The sequence below is a fragment of the Hippoglossus hippoglossus genome, chromosome 9 (genome assembly GCF_009819705.1).
Source record: "Hippoglossus hippoglossus isolate fHipHip1 chromosome 9, fHipHip1.pri, whole genome shotgun sequence".
Taxonomy (NCBI): domain Eukaryota; kingdom Metazoa; phylum Chordata; class Actinopteri; order Pleuronectiformes; family Pleuronectidae; genus Hippoglossus; species Hippoglossus hippoglossus.
The window spans coordinates 8,126,346-8,144,291 of record NC_047159.1 but is presented as its reverse complement, the minus strand read 5'-3'; the positions used below and the strand labels follow the sequence as shown (position 1 = coordinate 8,144,291).

Below are 17,946 nucleotides of genomic sequence, written 5' to 3'. Positions count from 1 at the left end.
GTCTGTCCTGTGGGGCTCGAACGCAGCGGGACGACACCCCTCCTCCTCCCGGAGCACCGAGCGGAATAACCGAATCCCGTTGGTCCGCTCACCTGTCCATCAAACGTCTGGCTCCCACTTTTCCAGTAATCGCAGCCACAGTGGGAGCAGCTCGGGAGACAGACGGAGGGACACGGCGCGGGTCCAACAAGCCACAGATCATCTACACACGCTCGGTTACTGGATTTAAACCCCCAACCCCACTCAGGAGGACCCCCTGCTCCACCTCAGGTACCGTTAGCTATATTTCTCAGCTCTTAACCCTTTTTAAAACCAGTTCGAAATGGCAGCTAAAGAGGCTAGTTGTGTTGTTTTTTATATACCCCAACACCAGTGGCCTGTGTGAGTGAGTGAGTGTGTGTATGTGTGTGAGGTGGGGGTGCTGGCCTGTTAGTGGAATTAAAATCCAAGTGATCAGCAGGTCGACCTCCTACAAAGTCTCCCTTTCACAAGATGGAGTAAAAATACAGCCTCCATTTCTGAGGTGTAGCCTCTGTCTGTCTGCTGTTGTTTATGAGGAGACTTGTAACGGTGCAACGTGCTGCTGCCCTGTGGCTAATGCTAATGTGCTGTGATGATGCAGTTTGGGACACTTGCTGTTTTTTGCTTTTTTGTCTGGAAGAGCAGAATCCGTTTTAAAATAGTTAATGCACATCAGGTTGTACAAGATGTGACACTGATTTATTTTTTACACCTTTTATGACATTTTAAATTTTGTCCTGGGAACCCCAAGGTGGGATGTAGGATGTGGTCATGTGTATGTCGTCATCATGGTTGATTGAAGAGGGTCAGATTAAATGGGATTAGATTTTCTACATTGGGCCCCAAAAGTATTTTTATTTTTGCTGAGGTCAGAACCAAACAGACATGACGATAAAGTAAGTAAATAGATAGATGAGTTAAACTCTGCAGTGCAAAGTATATTAATAATTTAGAGGGAAATGCTTCTATTTCTGTGTGTGTGTCTGTGTGTGAGAGAGTGTGTGAGTGAGTGAGTGAGTGTGTGTCCGCCTGCATGGAGGGAGTTGGCTTCTTCAACCATGTCGTCCTCTAACACTGTGTATTAATATTTAAATTTTGCCCTTCTATGTGTTATTAAATTGCTGCTTGTTGTCTTTATTGGTCCTGGATCAATGTGTTAATTTCTTACTATTTACTGTGAACATACTGTAAGGGCAGATATTGGCACTGATCTTCAGGTTCAATCTAATTTCACAAACATCCGAATCATTCAATTTTGATTCGATTCTTGCTGATTTTCTAACAGAAGATACATTTCAGTGTTGCAAAAGGTGTTTCTCAGAAATTATACCACAAACTGGATAAATATAAAGTGCCTGGATACTAGAGTCACTGTTGGTGTGTTTTCTTTCAGTTGCTAGGGTGCGTTTGTTCTTAAAAATAGATGTTACCAGTTGGTGTAGTTCTCTAATGGATGGGGTTGGATTGGCATGTTTTTGATGCTCAGTGTGTTTTTATTGTCTGAAGCAGGTAATTTAGAAGCAATCATATAAAAGCCACTAGTATATTTTCACTCTTTTACTCACTTCCTGTTGCCCCGAGACTCACATTGACATTCATTAAGGATTACAGGGACAAGGAAGGAAGGAAGGAAACGCTGTTTGGTTGTGATCCAAAAGCCACTCACACACACACAGACACACACAGAGAACTGAATGTCCCTTCACTGAGGTCAGCCCACCGAAATTTCACACAGATACACTCATCTGTTAACACACGCTTTTTTTTTGAACTTGCATTCACTCACTAGCATCCGGTCTTCCTCTTGTCCCATCCTAAGGTCAAACATAATTGGCAGCAACTTTAGCTCATGTTTCAAAATGCCACTGCTCTTATATAGTACACCAAAGCCACTGTGTGCTTATTCCTTTGGCCCTGGCGGTCGTCACATGACAGCGTAATGACAGCGTTGGTGAGTGTGGGCTGACTTTTCTCTGGATTGGGCTCCAGCTGCCAGCCTACACATCTTTCTTCTAAATGTGGTTGTTATAGTAAGGTGCTTTAAGGTTTTGGCAGCATATGGATAAAGATAGAAATTCTTCGCTTCTGTCTGCTGCTGTTTGGAGCTAAATTAACATTAGAAACATTACTGCTGATGTATAAAAGTTCTTATCACAACCTGATGTCTGTTTAGACCGTGATAAGATTGTGGTGTTGTCCATGAGTAGTTTTTTCCCCTCCGGCTCCACACAGCGGTAGTTACGTGGGAGTTATGTTTGTTTTGGCTCCCATTCATTTTTGTCCTGGTTTTTGTTCTAGCTGGAAAACATTTTATTTTATGCTTGAGGCTGTGCTCCAGATTGAAGCTAGTGTTGAAACAGATGACAGATCAATAGCATATGGATTTGATCAGATCAGATTTTAATATTGAACATTCGGTGGCTACAGTTTAAAAATACCTGTGGGATCTGGAAACATGTGATGGCCAGTTGTTTTTCTTTTAGACTGGATATGTAGCAACCATTCGTCCCAGGGCTACATTAGCAGGAATGTGGCATATGATGCTCCCAGATACATACACATCCACTTAAAGCAAACACATATTTTTCTAATCTGCAGATTCCCAGAATTAATAGACTGTACATTCCAAGTATTGCCAAACTTTTGACTGTTTTTGTCTATCTTTCCCATCGCTGCTCGGGCATTAATCATGCATGTTACGCAGTATCATAGGAAAGATTGATCTTTTATGAGCTGATAAGCAGAAACTAAATTCCAAATTTTTTCGTTGGTACCTGGCACTTGGGATTCAGCAGAGTTTTGGTTCACTACCCTAACTGGTGTGATCCAGCTAATGTTTAGACACACGGAACCGCAGAAATAGGTCTGTTTACTAAGGACCTAGTTCTTAGGGCCTCATTTGTCTCGTGTAAACTGGGGACAAATTATGTCTTTTAGAGCGAATCTGGATTCTGAGAAATGACTGCACCACATGCTGCTCAGTTACTCCAAAAGTCTCTCACAGCTCAATTGTCAAACAGAAAGAGTGGCAAAGTCCAGTGTGGAGGGAGCAGGCAAACTCAAAATCCATGTTTGTTTTTTTGGGTGAATCTGTCCTTTCCCGAAAATAGGACTTCTGCAGGCATATGAGGATTTTAAGTAACAACAACACCGTTGTGGTTTCTGTAGTATTGTGGTCACATTCATCACTGCTGCAAGGACAAGGACCAGAGCCCAGGAAAGAGGTATTGATTTGTGTGCTTGTGTGCATTCGTACAGCTATCAGTTTCTTGGAGAGATTTCCCAGAATCCAGAGCTGTTTTTTTTCGAACTTCCCATCAGTGCATTATTTTTTAGTTTTTTTCAGGGTTCGATGGTTGTAGGGTATATTAGAGATTGTAAAATGTTCAAGGCTGTTGCTGAAGTTGGAAAAATTATCTCTAGGATCCAGGACCGCTAAAAGCATGTAGCTGCTCTTTTCATGTGGCGACCGGCTTGGCCTTCAATGGGCGTAGAAACCGTTTTGGTGCAGCCACATAAGTGTGTGAAACATTGACTCTGCACAGCTGTATGGGCTTATGTTGAGCCATGCCTTTTGAATTTCACTAGGAGGTGATGTCTTTAAGCCAGGAACGCACTGGAAGACTTTTAAAAAGCAGCACAGATTTGCTTTAGCAAAGGGTTCAGATTGTCTCTTTAACTATGTGAAAACAGAGGAATCTGGTGTTTTTTACTTTCTTTTTGGCTGCAGAAGCTGGGTGGAGGCTCTGTGGTATTGCCATTTCATCAACAACAGCAATGGACCTTACACTTTTATAAAAATGCCCAGTAAAAGTAATTTTTGTGTACACAAAACAAACCACTGGATGGATTTGACCTTGACGTTCATCCATGTAGACTACATGTCTGAGTATGAAGTCTTTTTAAAACCATGTGTGAAAGTACTTCAGGAGCCAGCGTTAAGGGCACACCTGGGATTTGAAATTCCTCTTTTACTCTTGCTGCTGCACAATCACCCAGAGGAAGGAAACTGTTTACCAGATAAATGATGTTGTCAACATGTTCTATAGAAACTCCTGCAGACTTCATGACCGCAAACAAGTGGTATTATTCATCAATTCAAATGTGGTTACTCACCAACCTTTTTTTCACTTCTAAATAATGTGATGAAATGTTTTCGAAATCCCCCTGTAATTAATTTGTTATCCCACACAGTGCATTTTATTCCTGTCTCTTCATTCTACCCTTCACCAGTTTAGATAAAAATGAAACCAACTGCTGGTTCAGAGCAAAACTTAGAGGAGGCACTGAGGCATAAGAAAATATGCGCATGTCCTGTGAGTGTTCTCTTCCCTGCAATCAGTGTGTTTTTGTTAGCGTGGCCTCGTGCCAAGTTGGTACCTGTAGCAACTGTTTTTTCCCACTGACGTGTGAAGAGTAAAAAAAACTCTATGTCATCTGCCATGTTGGTGTCAGAATTTGAGAACAGGGTCGTGTTTTATTTCTGTTTTTAGGATGAATAGATGAGTTTCTGGGAAACCTACAGTATCTCTGATTTATTTTTTTTTATCTATCAGGGCACAGACAGTGTGTGAAATGGCCCGTTGAGGTGTGTACCTGTGTGTTTCGTGTTCAGCTTGTGTTGTTGCACAAATGGGTTTGGCTCTTTTTAAGAGCATTGTTTTATTAAAGGTGTGAGGCCTGTCCCAGCCTGTCCCAAGGTAAACCAAACAGTGCCGCGCAGCATCTCGTTGAAAGTTGAACCCAGAAAAACAGAATAAAGTACGTAAACACGCCGGTTCATCCAGGTCAAGGCTCTTAACGGGACTATTGCAACATCTTTTTTTCTTGTTGTATCAGGTGCAACAATGTTGATCTTTATCTTTATATAGAAAAACACACAAATGTTTTTACAGTTGACCTAATTCTCTGCAGTGTGCCACTCTGAAACCATTCATCGCATGTTCTTGTCCATTGTTTTCCCCATTATTACAACAGTGCTCCAGCATTACTAATGTGATTTTGTTGAAACCTTTATGTAAGTATTTGAAGTTTTTTTTTAGTTAGGGCTATAATTAAGATTTATTTTTCATTAAGGGTTAACCCACCTAATATTTTCTCTATTAATCCTGTTGTCTGGAAGATAAATAGAAAATGTTTAAAACGTCTTTACACTGCTTGTCAGTCCAACTGTCCAAATCTCAAACATTTTCAGTTTACGATAAATTTAAGAAAAGTGTAAAAATGTATTCTTGGAAGAAATTTAGCATAAATCAAAATAGATTGAGCGACACACATAAATGTATTAATTGTTTCTGCTCTATTCTTGATTTAGTAGACTTATACATTCAACCTGTTTGTTGTTAAAGGTTAAGTGAGCAGTAATGTGGTCTATCTGTCCTTTATTTCACAACATTGGTTTGATAAAGGAGCACAAAATGTAATAGTTCCCGTGTGTGGTCGTAGCGGCACAGCCAACCGCAGCCAGTGAGCAAGTTGCAGCTGTGCCTGGAAAAGGAGACGTGTTGACATTAGAAATGAATAAACTGTGACCCTGCAGTTGGTATAAACCAGGTTTTGCTGCTGGTGAAGGAAAAAAAATTCACCTTGGTTCAAAAAGTGCCTGTATAGTTGTACATGTTTGATCAGGTAAATCTTTGTTGCTTCCACCTGCTTCTTTGATAGGTGTGTTTGTGGCAGAGAGTATGTTCAGCATGAAGAACAAATCAAAGCTCCTGTGTATCTTGTGAAAGAGTTTGAGCTTTTTCTGTTGCAAGTTTTCGCTTGCCCAAAGATTTTGCAGGACTGTGTACTTTAACATTATTTTCTATATATATCAGAAATAACACTGGAACTGAAATGATACTGAAAGAAATGGTGGATGTAGGCGAGGCATGTTTATATTGTAATCTCTTGCCTTGAAGACTGCAGTGATTATTCCCGACGGGCCTCCCTTCATGCAGAGTGAAACGCCTACAGGTGGTCCAGTGTGCTGCAGCGTGTCAGGGCTCATGTCACTCTGCTGATAATCAAACTTGGCTGCCCATGGCCACCAGAGGAACGTCTGGGTCTGTACCCATCTACTCGGTCACAAGGGCTTAAGCTTCGTCACTCCGTTCCTCCAGGGACATTGTCTGGCATTGCCATCCCTTCACACAAGTCAGCCACAGTCCAGACTGTTCTTGTTTTTGGTTCCACGATGGTGGAATGAACAGACAGATGTTGTCAGAGCCAGGAACCTCTAGAAGACTCATCTCTTCCGAGAACCTGCGACACCTTAAAATGCCGAACCGCACTTATTTGTATTGCACATATTTAACAGATAGACGTTTAATTTTACTGTGCGTAGCAGAATATCACATGAATAAGGACATTATTGTTTTGCATTATTTGAACTTCACAGTTTAACAACGGCTGCTCTTAACCACCGCCCTCATATTATGAAACAGCCATGTGTGTTGACATGCAGTGAGTTTTATTTGAACTGAATACTTTTCTCACTAAGCTGAAAGATCTGTCCGTGTGTGAGCAGATTTCTGTTGTACTCTTTGTACAATTAACATGTCTTTTTAAATCTCTGCTGTCTTTTCCCACAGGGCACCCTCTGTCCGTGTCTTGCCACTGGGGATGTCTAGCCTGGTGTTACTGTAGTGGAGAAGACCACCGCCTTAACGTCTGCCAACAGTGGCTCGGCCAGTCCATCACCATGCCTCAATTAAGTGTCAGTCCCAACTCAAAGTCTAACCGTTGCCCTCTCTGGCTCATCTGGGTTCTCCTGGGCCTCTCGGCTGTACACACTCATGCCAAAGATGGTAAGAACTGAACCGCCTTACTAAAAGTTTCTCCTTTGACATTCTGATAAAGCAATAATCTGCAACGCTCAATGCACATGTTGTTAAAAGTTTTGAGTATTGATCCAGTACAGCAGTTGCTAATGGAAAGGTTTGCTCTTTGGTTCTATGGGGCTGATATTAAATCGATGACTGCTCATTCAGAGTCTGCTGATTGAAACTTATCTCGTGTACTTTGCCATTCAAATCGATTTGTCCTGTTCTGATCTTTCTTTTTCTTTCCCAGTCCTCAGTGTACCCCAGCAGGTGAGCCTGTCGGCCGACATGTTCACACGGCAGCTGTCCATATCGTGGCTGGGAGGAGCCGCCACAACGTTTGACCTCATGATCCTTAGAACTGAACTCAATGAAAGTGTCTTCTACGTAAGGACATTTTTCTGTTTTTTGTAAATTTGTTCCCTTGTTTTTCTTGTTATTATGTTACAAGTTGGTTGCAGTCTCACGTGACAGGATTTTTGAGACTGATACCAATATTGATATCTGCATGTACTGTGTATGTACTGAGCAGGATATTTCAGTTAATTTTGTCACTACTCACTTGTGGTCTCATGTCATTTATCGGCTGACCCATAAGCTATTACAATAAAACTGCAATTAGCGAATATCTGTAAAATATATTTTATAGAATATATTTTAGTAATTAATTTGCCTTTGCAGCACATTATGCTTTAGTTGTTAATTTGATTTCACAATAAGTCGTTGGTTATGCAGATGATTTAAGAATCCAGAAGAGTTTGGTTCTTATCCTGGTTGAGCTCCTGTGAGACTCAGCAGTTTTCATCCACCAGGTTCCTTTTGTTTCCCTCACTGTTTTCTCTGTGTGTTGTTTGTAGGAGACACTGTCTGTGACAGTGAATCCGGTGAGTGGTCAACACCTGTGGAACTGGACCTCAGTTGAACCTCTGGAGTGTACCTCTCTTTCGATCAAAGTCCGCTCAAGAGATGGACACATGACAAGTGAATGGAGCAACACTCAGATACTTCAAGGTCAGACAGACAATAAATACATCCATGTGTATTATAGGACACCAAGAAATCAGATAAACATAAATACTGCTTTGTCTGACATGTTAATTTGTGACAAACTGAAATCTAATCTGATTTAGCCAAACAAAATATATAAATATATTTCAATGTCGCTCTCCACTTTTGGGCTTCAGTTAGAAATTTCAAACGTTTTGCTCTTTCTCTCTCTTACTCCTTTTCAGGAAATGATCTCCCCAGCAATGACAAATTCCAGATTTACCCCGTGGATAGAATTGTACCTGTGGGGGCCAATACTACCTTCTGCTGCATTGTGGAGGAGGGGAAGGTCTTTGATAGGCTCTGCTACGGCGACGCTGTGATGAATACGACTCGACTCAGCAGGCGAACTTACGCCACCACGCTGGCTAATCAAGGACCATCCAGCAGCTCGGGATCCAACGTTCTCTGTTACGATAGCCTGGAGGATCTGGCTGGAACCGTGGTGTTTGTTGGATGTAAGATGACTAAGAACTGATGAACTAGCACTAAGTGAATTGGATGCAACTTGCACATCAGTTAAACAGCTTGTGAATTTGTAATTATAGAATGAATTTGTTCACCTAAAAAGATTCTTGAAACAACTCTTGGTCATAAGGACTAACTGCAGGAATAACATGTTAAAGAGTCTTTAGATTATTCCTGAGAATTTCTAAATAATCTTGGTAATTATTTAAATGTATGCAGTCTGTATTTATACATATATGTATTGAGCTTCTATTTGGTCACTCCCTCCCTAGATCCACCTCTGCCCAGTGATTTTGCGTGTGAAACTCACGACTTAACCTCGGCTGTATGCCATTGGACTGAAGCGCGAGACACACACCTCTATGGCAAGCGGGGAACACGCTACTCGCTGAACAAGAGGTACCACAGTCACACTTGCAGACACAATAAATGAAAGGAGCTAAACTTCACCTCTCCTCAGCTCACACATGTGTGCAGCCAATTGGCTGTAGCCCGACCTGGTACCTGATACTTTGTCTGAAACCACAGGGCTGGGGTTGATCAGCAGAACTGTACACACACTTTGTCACAAAAAAACAGGCTACAGATACTAAAATGAGTGGAGTAGGACACATACTCAGCACTTCTCTGATTTGGAGATAGATATATAGATTTATAATTTATGACAAGTAAAATTATTTAATACCAGTTTAGCTTATAATATTTAAACTAAAATCCCACATCTGCTATCAGAAAACCCTGTAGTGGGTCTGTGTTGCTTTTACTCCAAATATATGCTTCACCAGAGTGAATTGGAACCAGCCGCAGACTTTCAAATGGTCAAGGTTTTGTTATGCGGTCCACGTCAGACTTCATTCCTGTCAGCATTATCACACATTGAACAGAAACCATGCACCTTTACAATATAATCTGTATCTGACTCAGATCCCAGAGGCTTTTAAATAGGAAAAAGCCCAATCTTTTGGAATCTCCCAGTAGAAAGTCACAAAGGTTTGGGACAGAGATGGGAGTGATGGAGGGATGTCCACTTCATGAACTTACCGGGATGTGGTGCGATGTCACTGTTTTGTAGAGACCGTATATCTGCATTATTGATGCTCATTCCCCTGCCTTTCTTCAAAATGTGTTTTCTGCCCAGAAAAAAATCTATCAAGAGCGAGAGGATGACAAGAAATATAAAGCACTTAGTCTAAGTAACCACTCGCTGCTTCTGCGTGTGGACTGATTGAGGGTTGACCATCAGCCAGCGCTTTTACAGGAACTGTCTCAAGGCTGGCCGGAGAAGTTGTTGCATTATGAATGTGTTTGGGCCTGTGTCTGTATCATTAGGTTAGATGAGTATCTAAAGTGGTTATCTTTTATTTTAATTTAATCAGGTTGTTTTTATTTTTCTCATTCTTAGCTCAAATCTGTGGTTTATTCCTTTTATCTTTTTTGATTTTGTTTTTAGGGATTGTCCTCAGGGAAGGCGGCAGCAGAAGCATAAAGTGTGTACTGTGGCCCTTTGGGAGGGTAACTGGACACTGGTAGCTGTGAATACTCTCGGCCAGTACAGCCTCACTGACTCTGCTGAAATCCTTCACAGAGGTAGGTATATTAACTTCACTTTAGCCAAAAAACAGGAACAGTACACACAAAGAAGAATTCATATAAGCTTGTTTGTTTAAATCAAATGTTTAAATGAGCATAGACATGAAATACACCCATAATAGTTCACTTATTATTGTTTAACCGTTTCCCCTCAGTGCATCCAGTAGCACCGACCAAAGTGAGCTCTGTTGTCAATGCCTGGAATGCCACTGTGCTGTGGCAGTGGAAGTACAGTAGCTATTCCTCCCTGGGTCTTGACTGTCAGGTCGAGCTCACCTGCCATGGATCCAAAACTAATGTAAGCAGAGTTGACGACTGCTTCTTTACTTATTGTTTTCGTTTTTGAACCTTCTGTCTGTTTGTGGGTCAATGTTTAAAGCATGAAACAGTATCCCTTCCGTTCCTTCACCACATTTCCATTACAACATACTAATGACCCACTGCATTATTACTTTCCTCAGCATGTTCTCTCCACTTGTGTGACCATGGGTTTACCAAACAGTAATGAAGTCTGATGTTTGCTTGCAGCTTACCGTCTCTGGTGTGGGTCCGCAGTCTGTGGTGCTACCAGACCTTTATCCTGATGAAGATTACAGTGTCCAGGTCCGCTGTGGTGCCCAGCTCAATTTCTGGAAGTGGGGAAACTGGAGCGAACCGTTTACCTTCAAAACCCACACTTATGGTAACAATGTATATTTATAAACATAACAGGAGTTCTTGCACAAGGTCCATTCACTATAAATTAAGCTGAATTTTTGCTCCCTTGATTGGGTACGAAATAAATGGCCTTTCGTCATCTTTATATTGCCTTATATTTTAAATTGTAGCACCAGCAGTAATGCAGTTTTTCCTTTGGAACTTAGACTAAATGTGATTTTCTCTTCTCTCCAGTTCCAGAGGCTCCTGATGTATGGTTGTGGATGAACAGAGACAACACCGGGCAGATTGTTTGGAAGGTGATCTTTGTTTTTTGTGTCTAATTGAATACTTTTAGACGGTTTGCTAATTTTACTGTGGAAAGCACAGATTTTTAACATGTATACAAATATAAATATGCCATATTTTACTATTTTAGTCTTAAAGGAAAGATGTCTTGCTCTTTTTCTCCAATTTGAGTCAAAGGCACGGTGATTTGTGGAATTGTCAGGAATTTCTGAAATCTGAAAGAAAGCATATTTAAAACTGTCCATTTTTTCTGTCGTCCCTGTTCTTCTCCCTTTTAATTTGGTTTATTCTAGCCTCTGACAAGAAGACAGAGCCACGGTCAGATCTTAGGTTATGAAGTCACTCTCTGGAGCGCTGAGGAAAATGAACAGCACACACAGATTTTTTCACCTGGAGCTACTGCTGCATCAATCAACTTCACACAGATCACTGCCTTCAGCAGTGACAAGATCATTGCAACCATCGTTGCAAAGAATGTTAATGGGTCATCTCAACCTGCCAGTGTAGTCGTACCTCTACGTTTGACAGGTATGTGGAAACGGAAGGAGAGGGTTTTTGGGGTTGAGTATATATTACAGGAAATAAAAAGGCAAAAAAGTTAAACTGTATATGTATTTCCGTTTTTTCCATATGCAGAACCCCTTGCTTTGTCCAGGGCAGTTTACACAGAGAGAGGTTTCCCTCTGACCTGGCAGAGCGATGCCAACGCCACCTGTGGTTATGTAGTAGAATGGACAGATGCTGTCTGCACGAGGGACTGCTCGGTGGATTGGATCAAGGTGGCCGCTGGAAACACGAATGTGTCCGTAGAGTCGGGTAAGCCATCCTTAAAACCACCTGTGGTTTGTGAAAATAGATAATTGTTTTTAGCATATTCAAAACATCCTGTATATATCACGACTGTATTTGTCCCTCTATTTTTGGTAATTCCAAAAGTAAATAGGATTTTATCTTTCCACCAACTTATATAAATAAATGTAACATAAATATAACTTTAACCTCTGCTGTCAAATATGAAATTATTCTGTAAATCTCCTCCTTTGCCATCAGCCAACTTCCAGCCGGGTGTGAGGTACAGTTTTTCCGTGTACAGCTGCTCCTCTGAAGGCCAAGAGCTGCTTCAGCGCCAGCAGGGATATGTGCAGGAGCTGGGTAAGGACAGCACAGCATGAGGAAAGCTTATCCTTCCAGAATCAGAACAAGCAATGACTCCAGAAAAATCATACACTGCATTTAATTTGCTGACTCTTTGTTCTGATTGTCTCTGGTATTCCTCCCTCCCCTCTCATTCAATTTTCTTCTTTTCCATTCCTTGCTGCTACCACAGTCCCTTCCAGTTCTGTCCTTCTGTCAACCAGTCAGCGGAACTCTGATGTTCTTCTCTCCTGGGGAGAGATCCCACTGCTCAACAGAAGAGGTTTCCTCCTGGGCTACAATGTTTACAACAGTACTGGCGCTGAACTCAAACTTCTAGGTAAATGTTACAATGTTGCTGTTCCAGTAGGGAACTTGAAAAAGGAATTTGATACAAAACAGTAATTACAACATACTAAAGATATTTTCGAAAGGGCATTTGTTTCCTGTTAATCTCATTCACTGTCCTCCTCATTCCTCCCTCTCCTGCTGCCTCTTCTTTTCCCCTTCCTGTGCCTCTCTCCTATTGTTTTTCACCTTTTCGTTGAACAGTAAATCTGCCAGATAAAGGAAACAGGAGCTACACAGTAAAGGGGCTGTCTGAGGGCTCCCATAAATTTACTGTTAAGGCCTACACCTCGGCCGGTGAAGACACAGGCGCCACTGCCTCCATAACACTGGAACCATACGGTATGTGGATGTGTAGTAATGTGTACAGCTACAACATCAGACCTTAACAACATTTGTGTTTAATCCACAGTTATTATTTTACGGCTACAAAAGAGGAAAAAATAATCATCTTTCTTTTCTGCGGTTCTGACAGCTGATTGGCTGATCCTGGAAATCCTGACTTCTCTGGGAATCACAACCTTATTCCTTGTCATTGTCACCTTCATCTGCTACAAGAAGAGAAAATGGTGAGACTTTTTTTTTATCTCCTCTCCTGTTTTTGTTTGTCTTTCATAATCAATGTTACATGTACACACAAAACAACAATTGTGAAGATTAATCTCTGCACTGCATCTAAAAGGAGCTACTAGAAAGTATGATTTGATCTTTTTATGACAATGTGACATATTACTTTACTAACAGGGTGAAAAAGGCATTCTATCCAGACATACCTGAGCCCAAGCTGCCCGGTGATTGGTCCAGAAGACAGGTACAGTATAGTTTGATATATTTCCCTATTTGTATACCCCTGCGCCGGCGACAGCCAATTGCCGGAGGCATTATGTTGTCAGTACTTGCGTATGTCCCATTCCTATGAACACCATATCTCAAGAATACCTTGAGGGAATATCTTCAAATTTGGTCCAACATTCACTTGGACACAAGCATTAACTGATAACATTTTGGTGGTCAAAGGTCAAGGTCACTTTGACCTCACGAAGCAGGTTTTTGCCTTGTGCAATATCTCCGGAATGCCTTGAGGGAATTCTTTCACATTTGGTATAAACATTCACTTGAACTTGAATTTATAGGTCTCTTGAAAAGAAGTATCTGAAGTATGTAGAAATATGTACACAAAAACTGCAGTGGTTGGCGGAGACATACAAGCGTAGTGCAATAATTCTAGTTCTGTTTTAAATTGGTTCTCCCCATTTAAACTGACTGGGTAATGGTTAATCACTCTGTATCTTACAGGGGCCGTTGGACGTGAAGCCATCTTCCCATAGTATAATGCACATTGTGGAAAAGCCTGAGTGGGATTCTAGTAAGGAGGCACTCGTTGTCATTCCTGAAGAAGATGAGGATGAAGAAGGGCAGGGGATGGGAGATGAGCCAGTTGACACAGATGAGCCAACGTCGTTACGCTACTACAACCAAGTAGTAGATGAGAGGCCCATAAGACCACGTTTCCCAGACTCCTCTGATTCCTCTGCATCTTCTTTGGATTCAGCACGCACCGATGTGACGTACACAGGAATCCAGACGTCAGGGTCGTCATTGGTCTTCCAGCTGGATTCACAGGGCTCTGCCGAGGGCCACCAACCCCCCGCTGATCTGTCTCTCAGTGGTGGAGGAGGAGGGAGCTACAGGCCCCAGATGCAAGATAGAGCCCAAAGTGATGACATTGCCCTGGTTTCCCCTGAGCCTTTCCTAGAGGCTGCTAGTGGTGGGGGCTATAAACCCCAGAGCTCTTGGCATTTGGACTCCCCCGTGGAGGGCGAGGAAAGTGGAGGCCGGGCACCCTCTCTCGGATCCCCCACCTCTGTCGCCTCCACTCAGTTTCTCCTCCCTGATGGAGAAGAACACACAGAGGAGAGGCGACCATCATCAGCAACCACCTGGTTCACCAATCTGCTGTCATCCACAAAACCATGATATAATATCTGTGTCACTGCTAGAGGGGTCAACATATAACTTTGAGATTCATTACTGTTACCAGTGTCATGCATCAAACAAGTTTACCCCATATGGTCTTGGTAGATATCCCCTCTGATGTAGCTCTACATCCTTATGTTTGCATTTCGACAGCAGGTTAATGATCGTATTTAAGGTGTCTATTTCCACACATACAGAAATACACATATATTGTTAAATATCATAAATCTAAAACTGTATATTTATACGTCAAAACATTTCTATTCTGACAACGATTCTCTTCCACATATTTCTTCAGACCTCTTTTCTTTTATTGCTGCCCCTGGTAACCTGGTTGGTGGCTTTTACGATAAAACACTGCCTTTTCTGTGACTCCCTGTGATGGGCATTTAGCGACGGCATATCCAATGTTTCAGTGGACTCTGTCCAGTTTTTAGCTTACATTTCACATGTTAGTTTTCATGATGTGAACTTTACTACACTACAAAATAAACTGAAAACAAGAATACTTTGATCCAAAGGATAGCATAAGACTGAAGGACATTTTTAAGAGAACACTACAGACGAGTGTTTAAATAGACGGTAGCTGAGAAGACATAAATCCTCTCTTCACTATTTCCCCGTCTTGTGGTAGCCGTTGTTTTGGGTAATCTTGCCTGCTTTCTGACCACTGATGAGCTACTGAAAGGAAACAAAACTGAAATGTAATTTGAAAGATGCACTTACAAACGAAAACGGTCATTATTTTACACAGATACTGGAGTGGTGCTTTCTATTGCAGTCTGGAATTGTGTGGGCGATGAGCCCAGTACACTGATATAAGCTAGAATACGAATACAAACTGATGTAATTTTATGAATGAACACTATTCTGTTATGTTTGCATGTTATTGTTGTGATGTCTTCCTTAACCAGTAGAGTTTTATTTTTTTAATTGTCATAGACATGCAGTTCATTTCACGGTCGGGCCAGTGACATTTTTTTTTTTATTATGTGTTGTGAATTATCCTCAAGTTGATGATTGAACAAATGTGAGTTAACTTGGAAGGGTAATTACATTGTTTAAATCCTTTTTCACGTGCTGCCTGAATGTCATACATAATGAACCAGACTCCGCAGAGTGCATACGTCTGTCCTCTTATGAACTTAATTTCAATTCACAAGATCTGCATTTTTATCTGCACCAAATTGCACACACTCAGATACCAGTGCCCTAAATGTGACAGATTTTTTTTCCCATCAAGATCCACAAACCATTCTCTGAGAAACCAATGAAAATGTTAAAGAAAGCTTCCTGGATCCTCCCCCCAGATTCAGATCTGCACCAACATTTAATGGGTTCTTCCTTTGGTCATGCCCCACAAAACTTCAGGGAAATTGGTAGAGTTGTTCTTGTGTAATCTTAACTAACAATCAAACAAATGCAGATAACAACATATGCTCATTTGCAGAGGTAATTTTTTACAACAATGCAGTTTACAACAGAAAAGAATTGCAGTGCTTAAAGCACACAGGCATGGAGTGTAATGTACAAAAAGTGTCTCGTTAATCTAGATACTTCATACTTTTTCTTTGGTTGCATTATTTTTAAACCCAGAGAGAAGGTGGATTTGGTGTGCTTAGAAGCTTGTTTATTTCTTGCTAGAGACCTGAGTCTACTTTTAAAGTTTTTTTTTAAAGTTGATTGTTTATCTTTTAATTGCAAAGTTTTCCTGAAGGCACCATGTAATGTTTTGTGATTGGAGAAAGGGACCAAGGGGAAAGCGTGAGTCTATAATTTTAGCTTTTGTTGACAAACATGTGGGGGAAAGGCTGTGTGACTATTTGTTGTTTGGCAGCAATGTGGCATCTCTGTCATGGTGTCCTTGCCCAAGTACCCTTCACCTACTCCATGAGCTCTCCACTTGTGTATGTACAGTGTGGGTGTGAAGGATGCACCATTGGCTGGGCTTCCAAAAAGCATCATTATGCAAATATTATCCTTTGACATTGAAGTCAAGTGGTAACCAAGATTTTTATCAGTTAGACCCCGGTATGTCTGTGTGGCAACCTGCGGTCTGTTGTTTCTCAGTGCCTCCAGCCAACAAGCTTTAAGCAAAACTACTGTGACATGACTGATGAGTTAGATTAATGTGTGTGGCTTCACTGGTGAACTCATAACAGTCAGGCAGTCCTCTTTGACTACTGAGAAAAATATATCCCCTCTTTCTCTTTATCTCGTTACACTGATCTGAAGTTTAACTTTTAAATTTATCTTGCACCAGTCGAGCTGAGTGAAGCGTTTCATTGTGTGAGATCAGATCAGTGACGATCACTTCCAGACGGTGGTGTAGGGTGGCTAAAGTTTTGAGTATTTAAACATGGCTGCAAATTGTTTTCCTTTAAAGCCTGCTTTTTCAGACCGGCAGCGCTTTGGAGTCTAACCTATGAACGCTATGTGTTACATGCTTTTATGTTGATTTGGATCAACAAAATGGCACCTTTTGATTTTTCTCAAAATCTCTGTTTTTGTATAACTAACTGTATATTAAAATGTTTATTCCATTTTCTTCCTTCTAACAAGACAAAATGCTAAATTGTTTTACATCGGAAAAGATATACTCTATATTGCAACATGCAGAGTTAATGTTGACTAACCAGATTTCTTGAGATAGAAAAGGTTTGTGTTGAGGACACCGGATATATTAAGTCCTATGAAAGGTGTTGTGTGTAAACCCATGAAAAGGATTTTAAGGTGTGTCTGAAAAAAACATGTAAATTAATTAGAATTGTGATCCTGTCCTCGTTCCTAGTTTAGCCTGCTTTGCATTACTATCCTATCGCAGCAGTGTAGTTTTGCCACATTATAAGTAGGGCCAGAATACTCACCATGCAGACTCATACATGGCAACTGCTGACGTGCAATTTTCCATTCAGTCATTATCTTTTCCCAATGTCCATCCACACTGTTAATTGGCGCCCGTGTTTGGGGATTATGCAGGATTACAGCCGGGTACACTCGCTGCCTTACACATCTTCATCTCTGGCCCTAGATGTTTTGCTGAATCGATGCATGCTGTATATACTGTTACTAAACAAACAGCTCCATGTTTACGTTTCCCTATAGCTTTAAAACACTGACTAATGCTGTGCATGGCAACAAGACTGAAGTATCATGCACCTGAACATGCTTTAAAATCCATGATGTTTTGCAGAAATATTTTTAGCATTAATTGAATGAAGAGACACGGTGAAGTGCTAAGCGAATGAATAAATGTTAACACTAATAACACAAAGTGAAACGCTACTTGTTTAATGGCAATAAAGTTATTTGTCTGGCCGCTTTGTGTGTGTTGTTTATTTGTCTCAAACCATCTCCACAGACATGTTATTGTCCCTGATGATAGAGAGATTAATAATTCTGGTGATTATTATATTTTTGATATCACTTCTGTAATTTTTCAAACAAACGGCCCATGGTTGTATTTGGTGATGACACAATTTGGTATTGTTTTTTATTCACATGAAGACCCAGAAGAAATTGTTAATGAAATAAAGTGACTGGTTTAACTATAATAAATTATCCCTCAATAATAAACAGGCATGTTTTCTTTTCTTGGATCTGGCCCCGC

General features: G+C 41.0%; 1 protein-coding gene across 1 annotated transcript; it reads left to right on the top strand.

The window, feature by feature from the left end:
* The first annotated feature begins 23 nt into the window (after nt 1-23).
* On the top strand, nt 24-17,658 carry lifra (LIF receptor subunit alpha a). The gene is made up of 18 exons (XM_034596976.1): nt 24-270; nt 6,597-6,812; nt 7,078-7,214; nt 7,685-7,838; nt 8,060-8,332; nt 8,615-8,741; nt 9,793-9,929; nt 10,088-10,230; nt 10,461-10,614; nt 10,824-10,888; nt 11,171-11,405; nt 11,514-11,693; nt 11,928-12,029; nt 12,205-12,351; nt 12,564-12,701; nt 12,835-12,928; nt 13,104-13,170; nt 13,656-17,658. Exons 2-18 carry the CDS (start codon nt 6,707-6,709, stop codon nt 14,334-14,336), a joined length of 2,940 nt encoding a protein of 979 aa, XP_034452867.1. The 5' UTR covers nt 24-270; nt 6,597-6,706; the 3' UTR covers nt 14,337-17,658.
* The last annotated feature ends 288 nt before the right edge of the window (nt 17,659-17,946 follow it).